This window comes from Petromyzon marinus, chromosome 21 (genome assembly GCF_048934315.1).
Source record: "Petromyzon marinus isolate PM22_M1 ecotype Great Lakes invasive population chromosome 21, UKy_Petmar_22M1.pri1.0, whole genome shotgun sequence".
Taxonomy (NCBI): Eukaryota; Metazoa; Chordata; class Hyperoartia; order Petromyzontiformes; family Petromyzontidae; genus Petromyzon; species Petromyzon marinus.
The window spans coordinates 10877116-10893469 of NC_133687.1; the positions used below are offsets into that span (position 1 = coordinate 10877116).

General features: G+C 48.1%; 1 protein-coding gene across 5 annotated transcripts; it reads left to right on the forward strand.

The window, feature by feature from the left end:
• The first annotated feature begins 828 nt into the window (after nucleotides 1–828).
• On the forward strand, nucleotides 829–7162 carry LOC116944622 (protein GVQW3-like). Of its 5 annotated transcripts, none has more exons than XM_032958347.2 (2): nucleotides 829–930; nucleotides 3898–7162. In XM_032958347.2, the coding sequence occupies exon 2, from the start codon at nucleotides 4887–4889 to the stop codon at nucleotides 5520–5522; it is 636 nt and encodes a 211-aa protein (XP_032814238.2). In that variant the 5' UTR covers nucleotides 829–930; nucleotides 3898–4886; the 3' UTR covers nucleotides 5523–7162. The 5 variants fall into 5 exon arrangements, with proteins under 5 accessions (XP_032814238.2, XP_032814239.2, XP_075924670.1 ...); XM_032958348.2 differs by having other exon boundaries at nucleotides 832–930; nucleotides 3748–7162; XM_076068555.1 differs by lacking the exon at nucleotides 829–930 and adding an exon at nucleotides 937–1072.
• Nucleotides 7163–16354: the final 9192 nt, after the last annotated feature.

The following is a 16354-nucleotide window of genomic DNA, read 5'->3' on the forward strand; positions in this document are numbered from 1 at the left end:
AAGGAGTTAGATAGTCCGGCGGTGGACTATCTGTTTGCTAAAAACACGTTAATATTATTAATCCTTGATCGTTTCTGCGTGGATTAAATATCGGCCGTTCTATAGGATTGGGGGGGGGGGGTGTAAAAAGTTCGCGTGCGTACAGGGAGGGGGGCAGGGGTCAAGTTGTGACAGATTTTTGCGTACCCACTAAATAGATGGCCCCCTATAACTTTATGAAGGCCAGGCACAGGTGTTTGGGGAGGAGATGGGGGTTGGTGCGTCTTATTTTCCGGCTTTGTGGGTGTTGGCCAGGCACAGGTGTTTGGGGGAGGAGGGGGGGGGGTTGGTGCGTCTTATTTTCCGGCTTTGTGTGTGAAGGCCAGGCACAAGTGTTTGGGGAGGAGAGGGGGGGTGCGTCTTATTTTCCGGCTTTGTGGCTGAAGGCCAGGCACAGGTGTTTGGGGAGGAGGGGGGGGGGGGGGTTGGTGCGTCTTATTTTCCGGCTTTGTGTGTGAAGGCCAGGCACAGGTGTTTGGGGGAGGAGGGGGGGTGCGTCTTATTTTCCGGCTTTGTGTGTGAAGGCCAGGCACTTTGGGAGGAGGGGGGGGGGTTGGTGCGTCTTATTTTCCGGCTTTGTGTGTGAAGGCCAGGCACAGGTGTTTGGGGGAGGGGGGGTGCGTCTTATTTTCCGGCTTTGTGTGTGAGAGTTTCGCTCGCCTTCCTCTAACTTCATTGACAAGTGGGGTGGGGGAGGGGGGTACAAGTGGGGTGGGGGAGGGGGGTACAAGTGGGGTGGGGGAGGGGGGTTGCCGGGCGAGGTGCGTCTTATAATCCGACTCGGCAGCCTGCACGTAAATGATCGCCCCGTACGGTCGCGCGAAGTGTCGTGAAGCCGATCGGCGGTGTCGTGAAGCGGCACCCCCTCCCCACCCCATCCTCCCTCCCCAGGTTGGTTCGATTCCTGCCGTCTTCGGTCACGATCTTTTACATTATTTTTTTTTTAAACTTCACGATGTCTCACCCTCGTCCCGTGAGCCTTTTATTGGGCGTCGGTCGTAGCGGAAATAATTCTGGACGAAAATAATTCTGGGTGGGTGGGTGGGCGGCGGCGGTGTCGGCTCGGATAGATTAGGGGGAGGCCTTACTCGTGATTGACAATTCTCATTCATTATAATTCACGTAGCACAACAATACCACACGTGTGTGTGTGTGTGTAAATACAGTATATAGTAACAACGCGTAACACACACGTTACGACGCATAATGCGATATACAGCGCGGCTTGCAGTCTGTTTGCGGTGCATTGCGGTAGCCCCAAACACGTGGCAATGAGGGTTGGTGGGTCACGCAAAGACGTGGCGCGTCTCCCACCGCGTGTTGGGGTTGTTGTGGAGGAAGCAATTTCCCTGGCTAGCAGGGAGAAGGCAAGGAGCAGCAGCAGCAGCAGCAACGTGGGCTGATCTCCATCTGATGAAGCTGGTTGTAATTCGTGGCGAAACGTCGTGCTCGGAATGTAAATGTTGTGGCTTGGCTTTCCCAACACACCGGTGGTGCTGTACAAGTATACTACACTATACACTACACTATACACTACACTACACTATACACTACACTATACACTACACTATACACTACACTATACACTACACACTACACTATACACTACACTATACACTACACTATACACTATACACTACACTATACACTACACTATACACTACACACTACACTATACACTACACTATACACTACACACTACACACTACACTATACACTACACTATACACTACAACTACACTATACACTACACTACACACTACACTATACACTACACTATACACTACACTATACACTACACTATACACTACACTATACACTACACTATACACTACACTATACACTATACACTACACTATACACTACACACTACACTATACACTACACTATACACTACACTACACTACACACTACACTACACACTACACTACACACTACACTACACACTACACACTACACTATACACTACACTATACACTACACACTACACTATACACTACACTACACTATACACTACACTATACACTACACTATACACTACACTACTATACACTAGACACTACACTATACACTACACTATACTACACTATACACTACACTATACACTACACTATACACTACACTACTATACACTACACTATACACTACACACTAGACACTATACACTACTATACACTACACTATACACTACACTATACACTACACTATACACTACACTATACACTACACACTATACTATACACTATACACTACACACTACACTATACACTATACACTACACACTACACTATACACTACACACTACACTACACACTACACTATACACTACACTATACACTACACACTACACTATACACTACACTATACACTACACACTACACTATACACTACACACTACACTATATACTACATTATACACTACACTACACACTACACTACACACTACACTATACACTACACTATACACTACACACTACACTATACACTACACTATACACTACACTATACACTACACACTATACTATACACTATACACTACACACTACACTATACACTACACTATACACTACACTATACACTACACACTACACTATACACTACACTATACACTACACTATACACTACACTATACACTACACTATACACTACACACTACACTATACACTACACTATACACTACACACTACACTATACACTACACTATACACTACACTATACACTACACTAGACACTACACTACTATACACTACACTAGACACTACACTACTATACACTAGACACTAGTGCTGTACTAGTGACGGATTGGCCACGTTCTGTTTACGTGACGACCCTTACTAAGGACAGGTTTTTAACGACACGCGAACTAACGCAAAAAGCCTCTTGTGGGTGACATTTGGTCGCGAAAGCCGACGTGTTAAACTGATCGCCATCTGTTTGCACTTGAACGGGATCGAGCGTTGCGCCCTCTCACACACACACGCGCGGTGGTGGTGGTGGGGGGGGGGGGGCTTCCTCGGTGTGCTCCGGATTCCTCCCTACGCCGAATAGACAATAAATCTGACGCGTAAACACAACAGTCGGCTTTCGCGACCGATATCCACAAGGCAGAGGGGGGGGGGGGGTTAATGTCGGTTAGATCGCGTACCGTAAATATATAAATGTGTCGTAAATGTTTGTTGTGGCTTTCGCTCTCCAACACACCGGCAGTGCTTGTTCTTGTAACGAATTGACACGTTATGGTTACGTGACAAGCCCTTTACGAATTGGCTGTGTCGGGTGGTGGGTGGCAGGTTTAACGGCACACATTTATATTATTTACCCGATCTGACCCCGACAACAACAACAACAAAAACCCTGTTCGATGGATAATCATTCGGTGCTGTACGGTGGCACAAAACGTTCAGCGGTAGAATCGGCCCCCGCGCCACCCACTCGCGGGCTTCAGGAGGCAAGCTGAGCTCGCAGCGCTTCTCGCCTGCAAACTCGGGGGTCTCTGTGGTTGTGCGTGCCTCGGTTAGCGCGCCGCGGTGCGTAAAAACATCGCCACTGGGGGAGACAAAGGCGGCCGGGCGTGGTTTCTGGCACACCCACCCCCCCGCTCGTGTGCCACAGTACCGACCCTTGATAGGTGCTACTCGCTTAACAGCACTTGCCCCAAACAGTCTGTTAAGGCTATACGGTGGGATCTTTGTCTCTGTACGCGTGAAGGTCTTCTTACGTCCGCCGGCCTCGCGAATTCCATCGCCACAGCCTGGCGACCTCCGCGCCAGCGTCGTGTCCGCCAGCGTGTAACCCTCGCAGAAACTCGTCCAAAGGCACCGAGCCCTTCGCTGACCTCGGCTTCTTTTTCCCCAACAGTGGGCTTGACTGACTCCGCTTGGCGTCGTCCATCCACCCACCCTTCTGCAGCTTGCACCCAACAGGCCCTTCAGCTTACCCCGAGGCGAGCGAGTTGCAGCGAAACTATTGAACAACAGACAACACCCTGCGCCCCGTCTCCGTGCACATGGCCCTCTGTATAGAGTAACGGTGAGAAGATTCAGTTGTAATTGATATTTACAAACGGAACAGGAGGAGTTCTCCACAAAATCTGGGCTGTCGCCTGATGACTCTGGGTTTGAATTGCTGGCGAAACGTCGTACTCGAAATTGTAAATGTGAGTTCACTCCGCAACACATCGGTGTGCTGATCTAGTAACGAATTGGCATGCTTTGTTTACGTGACAAACCTTACTAATTGGCTGTGTCGGGTGGTGGCGGGTTTCACGAAAACACATTTATATTTTTACGCGATCTAACCCACAAAAAACTCCTCTATTGTGGATGATATTGCTCGCAAAAGCCTCCTATGCGAATTGCAGATACGCCCACGTATTCACCCACCACCTTCACGTGCATATTTGTGGGGCCAGTGTGACGTTGCAGGCTCGTAGGCGCAGTTGCACGCAGGAGAACCGATGCATATTGCACCCAATACGTACGAAACGTCTCGGAGCCAAGTTTTCTTGTAGCCTAGCGGGGTCCCCCTGATGGCAGTTGTCTCTATAGTGATCATTACTCATGCACCTAACAGGTTAGCTGAATTTAGAAGCTGAACTTTTCCTGTTATTACCGTTAACGAGAGTGTTAAGGGAGTCTTGACGTTTACAGAACACACGCGTGACGACAAAGAAGCAAGGATCCTTCATTTAGCGTTGTCGACTAGAGGTGTGGACAAATGCGGCTACCAATCGTTACCAACATTCCCCTCGCTGTAGACACACAGATAGACCAGTAGGGCACACACACACACACACACCTGAAGGGTACACATACACACACACACCGGTCGTCGCCACCAACGCCACGATGTCGTCGCTCCTGCGCCCACCGCGCACGGCGAACGTGGAGAAGATCGAGCAGCGAATCGTCATCAAGTTCCTGTCCAAGGAGGGGAACAATGCCAAGCAGATTCACGAGCGCATGCTGGCCGTGTACGGTGCCGGGGCGCCCAGCTACCCGACGGTGGCGCGCTGGTTCGGCGAGTTCCGGCGCGGGCGAGAGTCGATCCGGGACGGCCGGCGCTCGGGGCGGCCCTCGGAGGCGGTGAACGCGGGCACCATCGCGCGCGTCAAGGCCATGGTGGCGCGGGACGGGCGCGTCAAGGTGTCCGACATGGAAAGGGAGGTGGGCATCTCGCACGGCAGCGTGCTCACCATCCTGCACGAGCACCTGGGGCTGGCCAAGGTGTCGGCGCGGTGGGTGCCGACGCGCCAGTGCCATGGGCCGGAGGAAAACGGGCCGCGGAACGGCGTGGCGGCGGCGGCGGCGGCGGCGATGATGGCGGAGGAGGAGGTTGTGGAAGGAACGACGGTGGAGGAGGGAATGGAGGAGCGTGGAGCCACGGGGCGATCGCCGGCGCCGTCGTACCTGAAGACGAAGGGGGGAGGGAGATTGGACACGAGCGGTGATGGGGGAGCGGGGGAGAGGCGCGTAGGGAAGTGATGACTGCCATGAGGCTGCTGATGGTCTTGACCTAACCCTGAAAATAGCGATAGAACCCTAACACAAGCAGGAACTTTGAAACTAGCCCTGGCACTACCGATAGCCTTGATGCTAGCGACAACCTTGACTCAAGTGATAACACTATATCTAGCCCTGAGAAAACCCTGACACCTAGCGCTTACATTTGCCCTAGCAGTAACCCTGGCACTAGCAATTTCCCCTACAGCCATTCCTGACAAGTGATAGTGTTAACCATAGCCGTAACGGTAAACCTAACCCCAAACCTAACAAAAAATCTCATTAACTTAATAGCATCGTTCATGCAAATTGCATCTCGCAGTCACTGAGGAACCACAGACCATGCTGGAAGGCTGCCAGGGTGGTGAGCCGGTGCCAACAATTGCTCTGCAGTTCTCTAAATATTAAAATGTTTTCAGCCAATGGGTGAGTGTTTATACTCCATGTGTGAGAGGAAACCGGAGCACCCGGAGAAAACCCACACATACAGGAGGCAACACTATCCCTCTATCTCATCAAGAAGGGATGGATGATATCAGTCGACATCTTGCTGTACTGCATTTTGCTGGGGTCTTGCACCTCAACGCAACATTGTCGTTTGTGTGATACACCAACCCCCGTTGCCTCCACAGTGCTGGATTACAGGCCACGTGCATAGCCACCACTACTATCCCTAAACCGAGCCCGCAACTTACATTCTGCCCCGAAATAAAATGTTCAGGCATCACTCTAAACCTAAAACCGAACCCTTAACATATCCCCAAAACCTTATAAACAATAACCCAGACACCAACCTATTAACGTTAACCCAAAAACCTTACCCCAAACATAACACGAGCTTCAAATCAGCCCAAACCCCTTTGCAAAATCTTCACATTAACCATAACCCACAGCCCATACTTTCACAGTAACCTATTGGCTGCATTGCTGTGCTGTTTTTGTTTTGTCATTTTTCTGACCTCATGCCACGCTTGAAAATGAGACCTTGTCCGGTTAAACAAGATACACTTCAAGAAAACCTCTAACCCATGTTCAACCCAACCCCAACCAAACCATTGAATTAATCCTAAACCATAAAACTACCCACACTCCTCGCGCTAAAGCCCTTTACAGGCGACCCACGCACGCACCCACAAGCTAATTGGTTCCTGGACGACGGTCGTAAGTCGAAGCCGTTGTAAGTCGAAGCCTCGTTTCTCATAGGGCACAATGTTATACATTGGGGTTCCGTTCTTGGAAACCCATTACAGTACCATAGAAATACCAAAATTGAGCACGAAAATAACTGAAAATAACCTTAACAAACATTGTAACTGAACATAACTTTTACAAACATTTAAGTTAAAACAAACACATTTTAAAACGATTTAGTACTTCTCTGCATGTGCATCACATTTCCTTTTCTCGGACATAGCAAAAGGCGAAAACAAATAAAAATTTGAAGAAAATGTACAAAAAAGTGAAGACCGATGATCTTGTTCAGTAGCGCTCTCTCTAGCTTTGCTGCGATGGCCGTTCACGTTGGCACCGGTTATTGCTACGTTTTGACCCCGGGTCGTTTCCCTTGTATCGTGTTATGATGCTCAACGTCTTGACTAAAACAACCGCGCTATAATATTTAACCGTCCGTTGGTGGAGTCCTTGATTTAACCGTGCGAAGTTTCGCCTCTTTTTGTTTTTGCTCACCCCAGCGCTGCTCAGCTCTGGACGTTGACACCGTTCCCTCTAAATTTCAATGTAAAGCTTTCGTGACTGCAGGGATTCATATTCTTGGTTCTTTCGGTAAAGTCACGTAGAAGAGAAATAATAAAATAATACAAATAAAACTAAATTCTCACGACGTTTCGGTTTTCACACCTGATGATGATTGCTTGTGTTGCAATCGAAACGTCGTGATAATTTTATTGTTTAATTTGTATAATTTTATGATTTCCCCTTCTACGTGACTTTACTGAAAGAACCAGGAATATCGTTCTCTGTCTTCCTACGAGGTCGACTTAGCCGTAACATTGGTCCCTGGTTGCGGTGTGTAACCATCTGCAATGGGAGAGGAGATGAGGACGGATGGGCGTGGTGCTGGCCAGAGCACTTGCTCCAACAGCCTGAACAGCCTTTACGGGGGATCTTTGTATGTACACGAGGAAAGGGGCATTTCACGAAAAACAGCGATGTCTCGAAGCCCGGTTGGGCTTCCAGTCCATATAAGGGCACCACGGGGTAACCAGCCCCTCCCCACCCAGCCCCACCCCACCCAGCCCCACTCCTCCCACCCCCCACCCAGCCCCACCCTCCCCACCCAGCCCCTCCCTACCCTCCCCTCTCCACCGAGCCCCACCCCTCCCACGTGGACAGACATCCACAGACATACACAATTAATCGCGGTTGGGCTTCCAGTCCACTACGTTTTCTACCAGTAAAAAACGTTTTCAAGTATATTAATTTTACAAGTGAACTGTTTACAGGCGGAATGTAAAGGCACGAGGCTGTTTCTATTTTGGGGGTCAACACTCAACGCAAACTTTACATCCCAGGGTCGATAAGTGAGAGAGACGCACGACTCGAGGGGCTGCGTGTGTAGAGAAGGTTAAACGCTCGACCGCAATCTTTACACTACTTTCCAAAACATGTTTGAAAAAAATGTGATACATTTTACTACGAAAAATATGCAAGGGCGCAAGAACCGTCATTTGCAGGGTCGACACTCAACCAACAACAAACCAGCGTCTGCAGTCTGTGTCAGTAGTTGTGCACCTTTACTGCAAAATTGGTTCTCAATGGTACATTTTTTTTATTTAAATGAATACATGGGGTTTGGTGAAACAAAGTAGTTGTACTTAGGTGCCCGTGCTGAATTTGTGTTTTCAATTATTTACCTTCAACACATTCCTGCGGAGGGAGCTGGTAGGAACGTTGGGTTGCTCGGTCAATGGCCAGGGTCAATGGCGGCGTGGTGTATTCCGCAAATATGCCCGACTGTGAGGGTGGGCACAAGCCGGCGTGAGTAGGTGAAACGTTGAGTTTTATAAGGGCACCACGGGGTGACCAGCCCCTCCCCACCCAGCCCCACCCCACCCAGCTCCTCCCCACCCAGCCCCACCCTCCCCACCCAGCCCCTCCCTACCCTCCCCTCTCCACCTAGCCCCACCCCTCCCACGTGGACAGACATCCACAGACATACACAGTTAATCCCCTGCCTCCTGTGAATTAATCCCGGTTGGGCTTCCAATCCATATAAGGGCACCACGGGGTGACCAGCCCCACCATCCCCACCCAGCCCCTCCCCACCCTCCCCTCCCCACCCAGCCCCTCCCTATCCTCCCCTCTCCACCCAGCCCCACCCCTCCCACGTGGACAGACATCCACAGACATACACAATTAATCCCCTGCCTCCTGTGAATTAATCCCGGTTGGGCATCCAGTCCACTACGTTTACTACCAGTAATGCCCACTAGGAGCGCATTTGTTATATATCCAGGTGTCCGGATACACGTGGACAGACATCCACAGACATACATAATGAATCCCCTGCCTCCTGTGAATTAATCCCGGTTGGGCTTCCAGTCCACTACGTTTCCTACCAGTAAAAAAAATCTGGAGTGCATGCACCCCCAGGTAAAGAACCACTGGCCCAAGACATTCACTTTAAATCTCTCTACGGGGCAGGGTGTGCCGTTCCCCTGTCAACGATGCTGTCTTTCCGACAGCTCTGTTTCTTCGCCTGAGGACGGCTGCTTGCGTTGTGGCCGAAACGTCGTGAGAATGTTATATTATGTTTTAATTTTATTATTTCCCTTCTACGTGACTTTACCGAAAGAACCAAGAATATGAATCCCTGCAGTCACGAAAGCTTTAGATCCAAATGTAAATCGAAATTTAGGGGCAGCGCTTAAAGTGGAAGGTGGCCGATGAGCAGCGGGATGTTTGTGTCTATTTCGGCCTTCATTGGAGTGAAAAACAAAACGCCGAGGGCATCAAATGAATGCTCCAGTGTCATTGGAGGAATCAACATCTAAATCAAAAACATCCACGTAGCGGAACCAAAACATCGATGTCACCAATTATTTTATATTTTGCTCATCCCTACTCCACCATACATACACATTCCTACTATTACACCATATGGCTACAGCACCCATACAAACTGCCCACGTGAAGGGGCTCAACGCAGGTGGGTGTCGCCACGGGACCCTGCACCTGGAGGCCAGGGACCCTGCACCTGGAGCTAGGGCCCTGCACCTGGAGCCAGGGACCCTGCACCTGGACCTGGACCCCTGCACCTGGAGCCAGGGACCCTGCACCTGGAGCCAGGGACCCTGCACCTGGAGCCAGGGACCCTGCACCTGGACCTGGACCCTGCACCTGGAGCCAGGGACCCTGCACCTGGAGGGTTTGGATCCCACACCCCGGTTTTGGCGATGCCGCTGTGCCAGGGTCTTTAATGTTCCCGTTGCAGCCGCACAGGAGTGGACACCTCTGCAGCAGTGAACAGTGTCGGGTGAATCTGGTCGGCGGGGAGGTTATTTAGGGCGCCGCGGTGGCGAGATGTTAACTACCTCGCCTGGTATGCAGGAGGTCGCGTGGAATTTTTCTCTGGGCCCTCCGGGTTTTCCCTCCACATTTATAATCAACATCACGCGTTTAAGAGCATTTGGCTGCTATTGATGTCCACATGATAAGCCACATCGTTGAGCTCTCGTTTGTGGTCAAAGGTCGCTTCTGAAAAATATGACTATATAGTTCGGTGTGACTTAGCTGGTAAAATTAAAAAATATATAGTTGAAATACTTTATAGTTTATTTCCACGGTCGGGCGATCCAAGTGCAGCGTTTCACAAGGCAGGCAGACACGGACTGAGTTTGTCCTGTGTCTGGGATGGAACTCCTCTCTGTACACTCAAGGGCTTGCGTCTCGTGTGCAATGAGAAGAATGACCACGATGGGGGGCGCTCTTATATTGTTACAGTCGAGCAGGGGTTTTTGTTCACCTGGGGTGCTAGAGATGCTCTTTCTGGGGGGTGAGGGGGTAGCAAGACACAACAAGGTTTTTTTTTTAGAAGGTAAATAATCGAAAACACAAATTAAGCGCGGGCACGTCAGTACCAACTTTGTCTCAGCAAACCCTCATTTGTAAGTATCGGTTTAAGAACCACTGCTGTAGATCATCGATTATCCGGTGGAATCGGTGGGGGGGCGGGGGAAAGGGGCGCTTGGATTTTAAAAAACGCAGGAGAATCACTCCCCATCATGATTTAAAATAGCTTATTTTTGCACGTTCTTGAGTAACGTTATGTTTTCAGGCGTTGTTAAGTTATTGTTGTTGTTTTAAATGTGTTATTGGCACATAGGCGTGCAAATAGACAAAACATAAATATCCTACTGTATTTACCGTGCCGTAATTAACCACTCCAATCAGCAAGACTGCATCATGGGTTGATGTATCTACGCGCAGTATGTTTTCATGTTGTTTGTATGTAGTGTATAATGTACGGTATGTAATATTTAACACTGAAATCAAGCGCAGAGGTACGCTTTTTTTTTGTCACGCTCCGTGGTACTGACAGCCAGACTGGTTCCAGCCTTTGGAGAGATTTTTGCCGGATTGGCCCAGGACCTGGTGGGCAATGTTTGAAGCAGCTTGGATCATCGAGCGATAAGATGTCCCGATGAGCTATACGATGAGCTATACGAGCTGTATAGCTCATCGAATTCCTCCGCTATAAATAAACATGTCTGATTCTGACTTTGTGGAATGGTCAATTTGGGGCCGTCCATAAATGACGTCACGCACCTGGGGGGGGGGAGGTGGGGGTCAGACATTTGTGACGATTTGTGACGATGTGTGACGAGTTAGAAATGTGACGTCACATCAAAATGCGCAACCTTAAATAAATATAGACAACACGTTCTACTTAATTAAATAGACTTTTTGATAAATGTTTTCTCCTACAACATCAGAGTGCAGCGCCACAGTAAATATGCACTACAATGACAATAGTTTAAAGCGATTTGAAGCGTGGTTTTTTTTTGGGGGGGGGGGGTCTGACCTTTTGTGACGCCGTGTGACGACGGGGGGGGGGGGTCAAAAATCGTCCAAAATCGCGTGACGTCATTTATGGACGGCCCCTTTGAGGAAAATTCGCCGATTTGAACAACGTACTCGAGTTGTCAGCGGTCCATATCCCGCAAGATCGCAGTAGAACTCAACAGCGGGGACTGTTGTTCGAACATGAGTTCGGTTTTCATTGTTTGCGATTGCTCTGATAGCCGTGTGTTTTGCGTCAAAGGAGCCGTTTCAACGCGAGCTTCCCTGCAAAAGGGCACCCCCTGGTGTCAAATGACCTGTTTACCCTTATTCTTAGCTCTGTGTTACCCTTCTCCATGGGGTGCTTCTTTCTCGTCTTCGTGCTCAGTTTCACGGTGATTTTTTTGGTGGTAAAAAAACCGTAGCTTAAAACTTTAAGCGTGTTGCTAAAAGCCATGCTGTAATAGGGTATAGTGAATCCGCGACAGGATGGATGATACATTACGTGAGTGTTTTAGGCCCATATATAGAGTAATTGCGCATGGCTGAATACGTGTGCCTCTGTGTTCGAGCATGGATCAAGCATGGATCAAGCTGTGATATATTGAATACCTGTGCCTGTGTTCGAGCATGGATCAAGCATGGATCAAGCATGGATCAAGCTGTGATATATTGAATACCTGTGCCTGTGTTCGAGCATGGATCAAGCATGGATCAAGCTGTGATATTTTGAATATCTGTGCCTATGTGTTCGAGCATGCATCAAGTTGTGAGATCGTGATGATTTTTTTGCGAAAGCGACGTTTTTTTCTCAGTTTCGCACTTGATTTGTTGATCGAAAAACGACCCCGTGTTAGGCCTCCCCCTTGACGCCGATTTTTTTCCCTCCGCATTAACTTAAATGTTTTCACTCATTCTGCCGAAGATTCATTCTATTCTGTTACAGCGCTTTTGAAAGGAAAATTTCAATCAAACATCGCTCCCCTAGTGGACAACGATTGTATTTTTTGTGAAAGAACAGTTCATTAAAAACGTGGCTCTTTCTCATTTCCTCCTCCACAGATCTCCAAGTTCCTCATCCTCTGGTAACCGTGGATTCTCCCCCACCGTCTCCCTCCAGACATCCTTCTCTGCCCACTGGCACCACCGTACACCTGCCATTTGTACACAGACACGCGCATATAGCTGAATACATCCACTCTACCTGTTGCATAACCACACTCACCTCGTTTGATTCCGCCCTTCTCGCCGTGAGTGGGATTCGAACCGACTCCCCCTCCAACGTTGGCAGGAAGCAAAGAGCTCGGTGGTGGTGGTGGTGGTGGGGGGCGAGGGGGGGTACATGGCAGTGATTGTGGCCCACCCAATGCCGGGTTCTGCAGTAATCCACGTGATGATGGCATCGCGTAAGGTTCCATACTCTTTGGTTCTATTCGGTAAAGTCACGTAGGTAAAAAAATAAAACAACAAAAATCACGACGTTTCGGCCACAACACAAGCGGCCTTCATCAGGTGAAGGGACCAGACTGTCTCGAGGACAGCGCTGGAGTGAAACACAGCCAAGCTCAGACCGCGACCTTTAAGCTGTGTGAGAGTAATTAAGGTGCCTTGACAAAGGAATTAGCATAAAAAATGTCCTCGAGACAGTCTGGTCCCTTCACCTGATGAAGGCCGCTTGTGTTGTGGCCGAAACGTCGTGATTTTTGTTTTATTTTTTACCTACGTGACTTTACCGAACAGAACCAAAGAGTATGGATCCTTGCAGTCACGAAAGCTTCAAATCTAGAATCGCGTAAGGTTGTTAGATAATAAATATTAAAATAAAAACTTTTTTTAAAACACGCTTTAATGAAATGTACCCTACTAGTAATGGAAGAACTCCGACGCCATGAAGTGGCCCCGAAGCTTGCCACAGCGTAAGGGGACCGTGGTGATTTACATCCAACGTTAGTTGAGCGTGGGACAATTAGACCCAAGCCGAAACATACCATATAAAAATGTTATTTTTATTTTAATGATAGAATATAGTATTCTCATCAGTATGACATGAGTATACCAAGTTTGCAGTCGATACCTCATTGGGAAGTGGGTAAAATTTGAGTTACATGATTTGAGGATCGAACAGAGTGGGTTAATAAAAAGCGTGTAATAATGATAATAAAAAACATATCTAAATGCGGGATTTGAACATGGGACGACACCTAAAGCAAGCAACTGCCAGTTGTTACCACTGCGCCAAGCAAGCTTATGGGGGTGCGATTTGCACTTTGTGGTTATGGTGGTGTCACTTTGAATGCTGATATTGAACTGTTCCACTTTCGGGTGCATGATTGAATTTGATTTTTTTTCTACTGGATTTGAACTCACCACGTCTTTGTGACTCACAGGCCAGGGCTAGCCGGCTCTGCCATCCCCCCCCCCCCCCCCCCCCGTCTGTGGATAGGACAGATTTAAAGTGGATTTATCTGGAACATTCGATGTTTAGTGATAGCAGACATCGATGTGCCCCACTTCGAGATCGGAACTAGCACATCGGACGTTTGTTTTGCGATATTCATTTGTGTTTTTTTATTAACCGTTTACAGGAAAGAGAGACAGCGCGTGTGTGTGTGTGTTTATTATCGAAGAAAGGTAATGACGTATCAAAACATCTGAATATGAAAAGGGCAGCAGCGCAATTCGGCCGTCGATGCAGAGCCCAACAGGCAACCGACAGAAAAGTGTGCGTCCACTTTCCAAAACGTTCACTCTCAAACCCATCCAACCGTGTTACGACTCCTCCAGTCAACGACGATTGGGAGAGGGTTGACAGTTGAGTTTGTTTCCCTCCCGAGAGCTAAAAATGCGATTAGATTCTTTGGGTTGTTATGATGCTATTAATTCCAACGAGATGATTATCCCACTTCATTGAGCTATCATTTGTGGCCAGGTCGCTTCTGAAAAATAAGCCTCAGTGAGCTTTATCCGATAAGTAACATTTTTTGTTAGTATTTATTTGTATATTGTTTTAAGTGCTTTGTTTAAATTTCCTATACGTTGCACTCCTATCGTGTTTTTGTATTGTTTATTGTTGTGACATTGACCCCGCAACCCTACCGGACATCTGTGAAAAAAAGAGCTTTGTAGCTCATCAGATTCATCTCGTATCAATAAATATTATGATATGGGGCCTATTACTGGTAGGAACGAAGTTGTAAACTGAGTGTACCAGCCTGCAATAGATTAATGTGTCCGTCCGTCCGTCCCCTTTCAATACTTTAACGAAGTGAAATCTCGTGCTGTTGGGTGTAAAATCAGCAATAGACAGCGCAGAGTACTTGTCCTACCAGCCCACCCTGCAGGGACCTGTTAATGTGTCCGTCCGTCTGTCCGTCCCCTTTCAATACTTTAACGAAGTGAAATCTCGTGCTGTTGGGTGTAAAATCAGCAATAGACAGCGCAGAGTACTTGTCCTACCAGCCCACCCTGCAGGGACCTGTTAATGTGTCCGTCCGTCCGTCCCCTTTCAATACTTTAACGAAGTGAAATCTCGTGCTGTTGGGTGTAAAATCAGCAATAGACAGCGCAGAGTACTTGTCCTACCAGCCCACCCTGCAGGGACCTGTTAATGTGTCCGTCTGTCCGTCCCCTTTCAATACTTTAACGAAGTGAAATCTCGTGCTGTTGGGTGTAAAATCAGCAATAGACAGCGCAGAGACTTGTCCTACCAGCCCACCCTGCAGGGACCTGTTTTTAAGGAAGCCGGCTGACCGTCGGTGGGTGGTGGAGTGATTTGAGTGAATCGGCGCGTGTGCTGGATCATCGGTTATTTTCACCATGCGATCTAGGAGGCATGTGCCAAAACCTCTCATCAGCAACCGAGAAAAACAACTTTGAAACGAAACCAAATGTATTTTTTTTTAATATCCGATTTGCACCACAGGAAAATATATCTTTGTGTGATTATGCTTCTGCGTGTTAATTCGCGACGCGGACGGATGGACAATAACCGCGAGAATTAATTTTACTTGATCCCATTTTTTTATTAAAGGTTAACAAACAAAAAGAAGTGTCAAATGAGCAAATGCAACGCAAGCCGAAATACGTGACCTGGTCACGAGCAAAAACCGCAACTTGTATGCTAGGTGGATACGCGTTAAGGGGTGTGCACGCGTTGACACGAATACGCAGCCATATTGGTGGTCAGCCATGTTGGTGATCAGGGTAAGCCATATTAGTAATCGGGGTAAGCCATATTGGTGGTCAGGGTAAACCATATGGGTGGTCAGGGAAAGCCATATTGGTGGTCAGGGTAAGCCATATGGGTGATCAGGGTACGCCATATTGGTGATCAGAGCTAGTGGGCCATACTTTTACAATCAGAATGTTATCTATTCTGCCTTTCTTTTCTAATCCTCATGTTCTTCTACCTGTCTCTTGGTGTAATTGCCAGCATGCATCTCCATGCATCTTTGCATACCTTTCAGATTTCATTCCAGAGTCCATGCTTCCGATCCATGTCATAGCAGGTAATATGCACCGACTAAAAACGTTCTTCAGGCACATTGGTAGATTGCGTTTGATAATCAAATTTAACTTACAAAAGCACATATGCTCTTGCTCGCCTCTTTATTTCACCGTTGTTTCGATCCTGGTCTGCCTTCAATAATTGCTCTTATTATACACACACACTCATTATACACTCAGACTCAACCCTAACACATTACACAACTCGTTTAACCGTGGCGTGCCACCACAGGGGGAGTCGAGTCAACGATATAGAAGAGGAACGGGAAATGGAAGAGAGACGGGAA

Coding starts and splice junctions, on each gene's coding strand:
- LOC116944622 (XM_032958347.2), top strand. CDS start 4,887: ATGTCGTCGCTCCTGCGCCCACCGCGCACGGCGAACGTGGAGAAGATC.